The sequence below is a fragment of the Plasmodium inui genome (assembly GCF_000524495.1).
Source record: "Plasmodium inui San Antonio 1 unplaced genomic scaffold supercont1.110, whole genome shotgun sequence".
Lineage (NCBI taxonomy): Eukaryota > Apicomplexa > Aconoidasida > Haemosporida > Plasmodiidae > Plasmodium > Plasmodium inui.
In genome coordinates this window covers 18,660-29,662 of record NW_008481944.1, presented here as the reverse complement: position 1 = coordinate 29,662, position 11,003 = coordinate 18,660, and the positions used below count along the sequence as shown (strand labels likewise).

The 11,003-nt window shown below is 40.3% G+C and overlaps 2 protein-coding genes across 2 annotated transcripts; both read right to left on the bottom strand.

Annotated features, from left to right (window-relative positions):
* Window positions 1-2,378: 2,378 nt before the first annotated feature.
* C922_05609 (hypothetical protein) lies at window positions 2,379-3,890 on the bottom strand (the record flags this gene model as incomplete). The annotated part of the gene is made up of 1 exon (XM_008821180.1): window positions 2,379-3,890. One exon carries the CDS (start codon window positions 3,888-3,890, stop codon window positions 2,379-2,381), a length of 1,512 nt encoding a protein of 503 aa, XP_008819402.1.
* Window positions 3,891-7,630: 3,740 nt separating this feature from the next.
* Window positions 7,631-8,005, bottom strand: C922_05608 (hypothetical protein; the record flags this gene model as incomplete). Its single annotated transcript, XM_008821179.1, has 2 exons — window positions 7,631-7,856; window positions 7,932-8,005. 2 exons carry the CDS (start codon window positions 8,003-8,005, stop codon window positions 7,631-7,633), a joined length of 300 nt encoding a protein of 99 aa, XP_008819401.1.
* Window positions 8,006-11,003: the final 2,998 nt, after the last annotated feature.

The following is an 11,003-nucleotide window of genomic DNA, read 5'->3' as shown; positions in this document are numbered from 1 at the left end:
ATAGTTCCTTCGACAAACTTATGAGGCTCTACGATAAGGAGACAATCAAGTATGTAATACATAAGACGACCAATAACAATGCATGAATAGGATGCGATAAAGAGAAACAGGAGGTGCATAATCACGGATTGCGTTTACTTACAGATGGGAAAGTACATACAGAAGTGTGGATACCGCTATTCATGATGCTTCTGGATGGATACCAAGAACAATAGGATTCACAAGACGTGAAGTTGTACATAAGGGGCAACATAAGAAAGCTTTTGGAAGACGACAATATGGAGACCACCCCAAACATAGCAGATAAACACAGAATCCTTTTGCGGATGTCAAGGAAGAAAAAAACGCTGAGAATAGAAGGCGAAGATTTACAGGCCTCATATAAAAAGAGAAAAAGAGACAATAAGACGAAGGCGCTCACCACCATGATAATGATGCAGAAGTAGCAGAACATTTTCAGGGGCGGAATATTAAACGCATACTTACATGTTACATTGGAATGGTGTTCATACGGATGCCCTAAAATGAGATGATCTCAGAGAATTCTTATAAATACAGAGTACAAAAACATGCGACGAACTGCTACCGGGAAAACGAGGGGAATATGTACTTGCAGAGACAAGAACACGAATTAAGTGAAATAGTTAAGAAATTAAGAAGATAATCAACCCCACTGTTGGGGACAATGGCAATTCGTAGCACATGCAGAGACGCAGCTGACTGATTGTGCCTCATCAGGTGAAGAACATATCTGAAGGCCGCGAAATATTCTATCTACGATTCTATGTCCCATTTGTCTTGAATGTGGGAATACAAAAATTTTCCGTAACATACAATGGAGAAGAAATGTACAAATGGAAAATGCAGAATTCCCTATTTGTAATAATCCTCCTTGAAGGTTCCTGATAGTCCATTTATTTGTTCTCTTAAATACTCGTTATACATAAGAGCCTAGACACATACGGAACAGGTGGAAGAAGATTACTGCTCATTTGTTTTACTTAATGATAAAGATGGCATATGGGATTCTGCAGTTCCCCAGCACGGACAAAAGGGGGCCCCACCGTTCTATCAGACACACAGGAAGGGGGAATTTATAAAAATGCTGACGCGCATCCGAACGCCTCTGTACGAAACGGGGCACTACTCACTCAAAGCAACGCAGTAGAAATCACACATTGATAAAATATCCTTAGAAAGAAAATCATACGCTAACAGTAAGGAACGAAAAAAAAACGAGCAAACATAACTACCACAGCATTCTCAGAGTCTGGGTCCTCCACTATCTACATATGAGATCAATCTGCCGTAGAATTGTAATTACGAGACCGCCTATCATTCATTTATCAACGTAAATATAAGTTATGCCATTTTTTTGCCATATCTATTGCTCCAATGAGAGAACAGTTAATGTATGTTTTACTGAAAGAATTGAGGGCCTTCCTAGTAGGATGGAAAAAGGAGGAACTTCCTGGTTATATCATTGCGAAACGGGATTCATCAAATTTGACACGGAAAAGGAACATTTAGAAATAAGGTATTTTAGGAACGGGCCTGTCTTTCCCTAAGTAGTGATCATCATATAACCCATCAGAAAGGATACCACCGATTTTGTCAGCATCCTTGTTTCATCCTACCAGCATATATATATATATTATGGTAACCTTTGCATTATATGGAAATGTTTTAAATCACAGGGTATCTCCTTTTTTCCGATAGGACAAAGCAAAACAGATCGATAAAACAACAACTTTTCTAAGTCCGAAATTTGACAGTCCCTGGTTCTTTAGGGGGCACTCTGTTGGTACCACTCCTTATAAGGAAGGGACATCCCAACACAGACCACGTCATAGGACGTCTCTCCGATGTCCTGACTCAGGGATCAATCTTCTCCTGACGAAGACGCTCCTTCACATATCATTATGGTGATAGAATGTGTCTATTCACTATCTCACTTGGGACAATCTAAGTCCTCTAATAACGATACATTGGTGGATTCACTAATAATTAACGGACAAACAGACTAATAAAAGAGAAGGTCGTACACATATTAACATAATGTAGACTGTTTGGGGACCCAGTTGAAGACATAACATATTCTTCGGGGGATAACTAACATATGGAAGGAGGGTAAGATGACAGGGGACATAACTCCTTAGTGCACCCAGCTGCACACACAGGATATGACTCAAAGTTGTAGACGACGGTACTAAAATGGCTCGGAAGGAGTTCATAATATTATGGTTCATTTCCCAACCCTGAAACCTTGAACCCTAAAACCTGAAGGCCCCAGGCGGATTCAGACACTCTAGACGCCTCCCCCAACTCTTAAGGTACTGTCCTCGTATTCCCCCTCCGGATGTGCGCTACACGTTCGCTCATCCATAGGCCACGCCATAGGTATCGCCCCGTCCACTTGGCAATTGGGATTTTCGCCTCCCCCTACCACGGCTAAAGACTCTCCATAAACCATAACCACTCCCAACTGCTAAGCATAGGACACCTGCCAAACCTATGATTAATCCCCAGCCCCACCCAAGGCCCCAAATCACTCCCTCGTTACTCATCCCACTCCCTGACTCCTTTGGCCCTTTTTCTTCATCCTGTCCAACACCACCCCGGGGTGGGGAATCGTCCCACGCCCCTTGACTGTCGTCTGTGCTGTCATCTGCCTTATGGTTACTTAAGGATTCTGCAATGTTCGGCTGAACGTCCGACTCACTTTTGGTCACCACTTTGCTCACCTCATCCTCCTGGACTAGGCTGTCCTGATTACTTATCATTGTGGAGTCACAGCATTTGCTGGTCAAGTTAGACTCTGCTGTTGTCACGGGGGAATGATCATCATCTCCACTTGCGTCCGAAGTTTCTACACTATTATTCTGGCGTCCTGGAACCTGTACTAAATCTCCAGCCCCCACGTCTATATTTGAGTTTGCCTTCATTGCTTCATACAGTAAGACGCTGCTTTTAAATACTGCCTGTCTTGTTACTGCTTCCATTTTTTTGTGCCTTATTATTATCACTCCGGCCCCTTTTGGCTCCGCTTGTGAGTTGTCACAACTAGTCGTATCTTCAATTTTAGAACAAAACTCTATCCTATTGTCCTCATGCTCCTCTTCATCTGCCCTTATCCAATAAGTCAGTCTATATGGTCCACAATCTTTGCATATCTTTGCCATTGCCTTGTACACACTCAAGATTAAAGCTAGCCCCGCCAACTGACATCCGTCAGTCCCATGCGTCTTCGAACATGGATGTTCCTTGGTTCCTCTTATATTTTCTTTATTTTCTGTCCATTGGTCCCAGTGGCTTTTTTTAAACTCCAGACCAGTATCTATTAAACTACACACTCTTCCTCTTCTGTTAAAAATTTGGTTGTTCCTTTCCTTTCCTTCAATCAAACCTGTTATTATACACATTATCACTAATAACATCCTCTTGCCCTCCTCAAATTTATCCATGGCCTTCTCCTTAGCTTGTTCTGCCCCTAAGGCGCTTGCCCATTCCTCCCTATCCCACGTTATGGAACCTCGGGGGTTATTTGACTGACTCGTGCTCTGCCCCTCTATTTCAATTAAAACTTTATTAACGATATCCCCCCACGTGAGCCTGTCCTGTCCCTTCGAGCCCCCGATTCCTGTCCATACTTTTGGATTAATATTGGTTCCCCATGTATAGTTTGCACTCTCAAACATTTTTGTCTTGATCCAGTTGTCCAAATCCCCCCATCTTGGAGTGCCGTTTTTTGTGAGATGCGGATAACAATATTTCCTGCTGGACGTACATTGCCCTCCTGGGGCCTCCGGGTATGGGAACCCCCATAAATATTGGTCCTTCTTGACCCATTGGTCTAATTTCCATCCCTTATTTATTGAGTCTTCGCTCATTGAGCTTAGAGATTGTTCGAGGGAGTTGAAGTGAAACCTTCCTGTCCTGATACAGACCTCAGTGGACTCTTATCTTAACAATATACCGCATCCTAAGCCTGTCTGGCCCTGTAGAAGAAGGATTAATATATACTCTGTGTTTAACGCGACTGCTTCCTCTAATTGGCCTGGAATGATATTCCCTAAACTTCCGGCATTTCATTTTCCTCGTGGCTTCTGACTTAGGCAAGCTCATTCTATTTCCCTGCTGGATTTAATCTGGCACGGGCCATTTGTAGGATCAGGAAGAGGTCAATCATTTGTGGAAGGCTTAGTAGGTTCTCCTTCTGGTTGCGGACTCCTGGGAGCCGAAGGCCTCGTTTTCCTCTTTTTTGCTTTCGATTTACTACTTGCCTTCTGACTATTAATCTGGTCACTAGGGGAAACCTCACTGCTTTTAGAAGGGGGGGGAAATCTTTAACTTTTCTTTGATTTTTCGATTCATCCTTTGCTCTTAGAATTGGGGGCAAAGGTTTCCTGGGCCCGAAATTTCCTTCTCTTAAGATAAGTGCGGGATACGAGTTCAATTTGTCCTAAATCAGCTACTCTTTCTGTTTTGGCACGGACTTGTGTTGTATCTCTTCTATTCAGCTGATTCTTGATTAATCTTTTCAGATTTTTCTCCCCACTCGGAATCCTGTTTCTCTTCCCTCGTCCTGTTCCAGTTTGTGCTTCTACGTGCAATTGTTTCCGAAGGCCCCCCCCCTGCAAGACAGAGCCTTCGGAAACTTTGGGGTCTATTACGAAATACACGACTATATTCTATACTCTCATAGGATTCTGTTTATTAGAGAAGATGCTGAAGACTGGTATTCATTACATATCCTCTCCGGTGGCTAAAAGTAGCTGATTCTATCCTTCTGTCTCAGAATTTTCTCCTACACCCTCCTTGGATATCAGAGAAAGTTTCTTTCGTTATTCTTTAATCTGATATAAAGTTGCTTTATTGGTGCTTAATCTCTTGTGTCAATTCTCTGAACCCTTCTTTTTAACCTGTTTTGTTCCTTTTTTACTTATTCTTCCTCTCTCATCCTAACTGTATTCTTTCACAATCAACCTTCTGTAGGGAAATTTTTCCTCTGGCTATTCTTTCAAGCCCCGACTGTTTTCCCTGCTGTATTTATGCTTTGGGAGGGGGGACGAGAATCTACATATTAGGCCCTATGATGTATTGGATTATGAAGTTGCTTGAGTTCCTAAAGCTCACCTCCAGCTGCTGCGGAGCTGAGGCCTCCTCTCTTGTTCATCAGTTGTTCCTGGGAGGTTTGGTGAAACATCATGATTGAGGGGGGTTCGATTTGGCTTCCCTAAAGACTTAATCGTCACTTATCCATCATGCTGCCTGTCCCTTACCGCTCTCCTTGCGACTTGTTCCTTGGAGAGGTGCTTTGTTGAAGCGGGACTTCAAGTCCTCTATCTGTTTCGGCCTCTTTTTAATTTACTTCAGCTTATATATTAGCCTCCATCTATCTCCATCCTCTACGGCTGTATCATGCTTGACCAACCCTAAAGCCTGCTGAGGACGACCCCGCGGCAGCTTTCACACTTCATTTCATCTTGTTCCTGTATATTTCTCTGTTCGGTTGGTGTATGTGATCTTAACTTCCTCGCTATGACAATTTTCCCTGCTGGGAAGAATTTTGGGCTTCTTGAATAATTAGCGGACGTAACTCCTCTCATAAGAATTCTCTTCCTTGGATCGAAAGAGATCTTTGTTGCTTGGCCTTAAGAGAATAAATAGGGCGTACCCTACATTATCTCTTCTTGGCTCGGGTCCTCTCTGATTTTTGGGTTTTCCCCTTGTACCGACTCTCTGGGATCTTACGGATAGCTCGTCCCTCTCAGGGAATCAGACTCCTACTTATCCACTTAGATCTTCCTTTATTCCCTGATTCCACTGGCAATCAAGCTTCTGTTTGGGGCATATTTCTTCAGCTAATCCTGAAACTTCAGATCTCAAGTTCCTAGTCTTGTAGACGACGCAGATGCTTCTCGAGTCTTACTGGTCAGACTCTTTTTTAGACTATGAGGCTAGCTTAGTTGGTTGCTCACTTACACTCTATCTCCTTAGGCTGAGATCCTTGAGCTTATCCCCCCTGTAACTATATCATTAATACTTACTTCCTCCCTTTGCAGAATTTCACTGGGGAGCTTCAGTCGGGGAGGATAGTCAACTTGTCGCTCTGTTCCGCCTTAATAGTTACAATCTCTTCAGGTAACTCCTTAGACCCATAGGGGGTGGAGTCCCCCTGGTTGTGGCGGTTGTTCGGGCTCTACGGTAGCTGTCGTATTTGATGAAGGACTCCGGAGTTTCCGACTCCAATATCTTTGGTGATAAATTCTTAATCAATTTAAGGGCTATTTAGGTCCAAATTTGATTCTTCCTTAGATTACACGACACATCCCTAGGGGAGACATGCTGTTGAGGCTATTCAGGAGATACGGTTTCCTCCTATGCGATGTAGTTGTTCTTCTTCATGATCCTTTATCTATTTCTCTGTTAAAAGCCTCCAGGTCTGTATTCCTCTCTTCTTTTCATCTTCCACACGTTATCATTTTTAATACTTCCACTTAACCTGGTTATCAACCTCCTCTAAATCTAGGTTCCCCTATGGTACTTGGGGTGATGGGCGCTGAATAGGGGGTTTTCTGGGAGATTCTTAGGGGCTAAGTCCTTCTGTAATATGTTACGGTTTTACTTGACTCTCACTTTCGCTGTTACTTCAATGGAGCCTTTCCTTGTTTATTTCTTTGTCTGATTCGCTTTATCTTTTGGGGGAAAGAAAAAAGGATGTTCCTTGGCTTTCTTTTGTTGGCGCCCTTATGCTTGCTTACTTCGTAGTCCTCTTCTGCTAGCTGCACATGCTCTAGTCAGCTTCATATCTTCTGTGTCACCCTTGATATTCTCTTGAGCTGAGCAATAATTTGTTCCATGCCCTTTGGGGGAAGGGCCGAGATATTCTCCACTTCCTGTGTCTCTGTTGGCCAGTTAATGCTTCTGTTTGTAAGTCCCTATAGACATCCTCCGGTATGAGCTGTATTTGGTGGGCGGCCTTTTTGGTAGAAGAGAAATTTAGCCCTTGAGTCTTGATGTCACGGTTATCTACTACGGGGGTCAGGCAAAGTTGGGATTAGTTCTTCTTATCTTCTCCGCTAATGTCGTTTATCCTCTAATATTATAATTCCTTGTGTTTTCTTTTATCATTTCAAAGGCTAGGACTCAATGTTATCTAGTCTTTTCCTTCTTACAGCTCCATTTCTAGTCTCCTTGGAACATTGTCTGAGGAGTTAGGCCAGTTTTCCCTGATTTGTGGCCTGCGGAATTAACTGACTTGACCTGCCGCGATTTCAAATTAGAATAACTCGATTATATTTCATCTGCCGATTTTGACACCTTTATCTTCCTTAGTCATTCTTGGTTGCTCTGTCTTAATCTTCTGATTTTTCTTATTCTTTTTCCCTTTTTGTTCAGGAGGTATCATTATTTCATACTCCTATACTTTCGCCGAGTGGCTCGGGGGGACTTCCTGGGAGTCCTTTTGTTACTTGTGTATTCCTTAGGGGATTATTGGAATTCCTTGGTCCTTCAGAACTATGATTAATACTCTCGGCATCTTCTTTAATGAGGGGCAGGCAATATTCCCAGCTCCTACCTCTTTAATGGATTTCCCTTGTCTTCATTACGTAGTAGAATCTTACCTTCAGGAATTTGATTCATCTTCCCTGGTACTACTATTCTTGCCTGCCGTGACGGGCGGTAGTCTCCTGTGTATCATTTTGTACTGCCTCGTCTCCACTTTTAGATCCTCCCCTTTTCCTTGCAACTTCAGACAGTAGACACGGTGTATTCTAAGTAGGGAGTTGTCATCTCCTCTTTTAATTACTGAACTCGGGTTTTTGGAGTAGGAAGTGTTGGATTCATGTATTCTTTACTTTTGAGGGAGCTGTAATGAAGCCCCTCTCCTAATCCTTTTGGATTTGTAGTATTCAGGGACTACTTACTTTTCTTGCCCCGTCTGCGGCTCTTCCTTCTTAGGGACTCTTCTAAGGTTTTCCGACTTACAAGTGCTTCGCATCTCATCTTGTTATATGACTCTGGCGTGTGGCCCGTATCAACCAAGGTGAATCTAATCTTCCCCTTTTATCTTATATTGGTCCGTTCTCTTGTAAGGCAACCTGTTCATTAGGAATTCGACTGGGGCTCGGTGATACATTATATTATCACTCCAGTGCGATAGTACCTGCCGATTACTATTCCTGTCTTTTCTGGTTTCTTGGTCTTTCCTGTAAGAAGAATCTTTTCTTGCCTGTTTAGGTTATTCGATTGGTTCTCATCCTCTTTTCGATGCTGTTTCTTCTATACCGTTTGCTTCCCTGTGTGGCACACGCTTTTTCTGAAATACGTACTTAGCGGGTTGCTCTTCCCGTCCTTGCCTTTATTAAGCCAGCCGTTGCCTCTTTAATCTTGTTCATCATTTCTTCCCTTTGACCTAACAGTCCTTTGATATCAATCGTTTCGCCATCATTTGCTTCTGTATTGTTCCCTGCCTTTATTATAAAAGGTATATAGTACCCCAGGGGATTTGCATATCTTTGCTCCATTGCACTTATAGCACTTTTCACAGAGAGTCAAGAACACTTTTAGACGCTATAGGTGCCGTCTCAATTTTATGCAATATACAATTAAAATTTAATATGAAATTAGAAGTCATATTATACCAGTTCAAATTCAACAATATATTACTCCCTCTATATATGCATAGATAAAACACGTCATGAACAATCGTGTAATTTTGGGGGGCACATTTTTATGCCAAATGGACAGTCCTGTCATCTGAATCTGCATATACTAGTAACTATGTTCTGTCTCTGCGTAAAGGTTTGTATCATTGGTACCATTTCTTTTCCTTCCTGTTCTCTTTCTGGGTAGCCCCTTTCTCTATGACGCCGTATGACCATCATATTTCACCAGGTTAACACTTCTTATCTTTATGACTCATGAACTAATCCCACCTATAAAAGGGAGGAAAGATACATATATGTATGTATAGGCTTGAGTAGATATATGTTCCATGCTAAGGTGTAAAAAGCTCAAAAACACATAGTCTGTTATCCATAGATGATAGCAATGTATAGAGGTATGATAATTACGTGTATTCCTTGCGCTACCATGTTTCTTATTTCTCTAGAAATTCATGCACCCTCAGTCCACAGCGATAATGTGAATTCCCTTAGAGTTTCAAGAGGAAGAATGCTTTATGTTCCTCCTTAATTTACTATAATTAACGATATGCAAAATGGAAAACATTGTTATAAATACATGCATCTCTATTATTCCTAGTGTCTTCTCATAGATGTCCACAAATTCTATAGGTGTCAAATAAAGGTGAGGACCCTGGGAATGCATTAGAAAATTGGAATCTTTCATTACTCTTCTATCCAAAAAAGACGTTTAAAATATAAATTACGTAATGCAAAAGCATTGCAGAAAACGTAATCACCATAAGGAGTGCCATCATAAGAATAGATATTACATAAAGAATTCTTTCCATACACATATGCAACGGTATGTATGCATATAATTATAAAAATCGATATGTTTCCTAAATAGTTACGTCATCCATTACGTGGTCAGTGCTGCAGGAAGTGCAACAAAGATGTGACAATATATACTTAGGACCGTTACAACGGAAAACATAAAAAGAGAGTACTTCTAAAGGCAGTTACAATAAAACAAATGATTCGAAATTTAAATATGGTGTAGCAATATTTTACATTTTTCAGGAATCTGTTCGAGGATATTTTTAGTCCTTTGAGTTACTCAGTTTCTCCTTGTCTCAGTTCATATAGGATGAGAGGTAGGCACATAGTAATTCTGTTTTATGACCCTTAATCATACATCCATTTATGTACTATATAATATAAAATAAATACGTGCATATAAAGGGGCTTATCTAAGACACATCTTATAAATAGAAGACGAATTTTACCGACGGTTATGCATATAAGATTTGCTTCATCCATATACATAATATTAATTCAAGGTTGCAATATTTTGGCAGTTGATAATATATTGACGCACCCGTAGTATACTCATAATTAAGGCTGTATTCGCTAAGCTATTCTTAGGTTCCATAGATTACGATGAACTCACTAATATAATGACATGCATTACAACACATCATATGAGCGTCTAAATACTTTTAATAAAAAACATATCAGGGAACATATTGAGTTGTGTACATTTTATATATTATCGGGTTAATTACATCATACAATATTGATGTAGAAGTTGCGTAAATAAATAAAGTCTGTGCGAAAATATCCTACCTCGCGCACACGACGCAAATAATGGGCAGAGGATTGAAAATAAATAATTAATTACTAATACCGCAACATTAAAAAATTTACGCGCCCTATATTTAACAGAATATATAATTTCAATGGAAGGAAAAAAAACTTTTATTTAAAAACACAATTTTTAATTTACTGCCCACTGCATCAAAAAAAAAAAAAAAATGCATTACGCGCAGAATAAAATGTAGAAGCAACGAATAATTTTTAGTAAAAATTGATTTAAAGATATTTTTCCTTGCAATTCATTCCATTTATATGAAAACATTACTATGAAATGGTTTTCAACTACTATTTTTCCGGGTGAAATATAATTTTTTCTCTTCCTACATAGCTAGAATTACACTGGATTTATATTATTTATTCATATTATTCACATAAAGCAGCGCACTTTCACAGTACGGACTGCTATTGGGTGCATCTAAACACACCCTAATAAAATATATAATTCATATAAATACTTACGATAATAATTACTAAATACCAAGCTTACAAATCTTCTCTTGATAATTCACTTTCTCTTCTGGTGAAATAACCATATTTACGAGAAAGAAAAAAATAATTAAGTCTGCACTACATAGAATACAAACATCAGTCCATTATCATCATTCATAAGAATTATTTACATATCCATTTATAAAACCATTACACCCAAATGAAGTGTACAGAATGTGCACCCTCAGCGTATGATGTGCATTAAAGAATTTCACATTAAGTGCG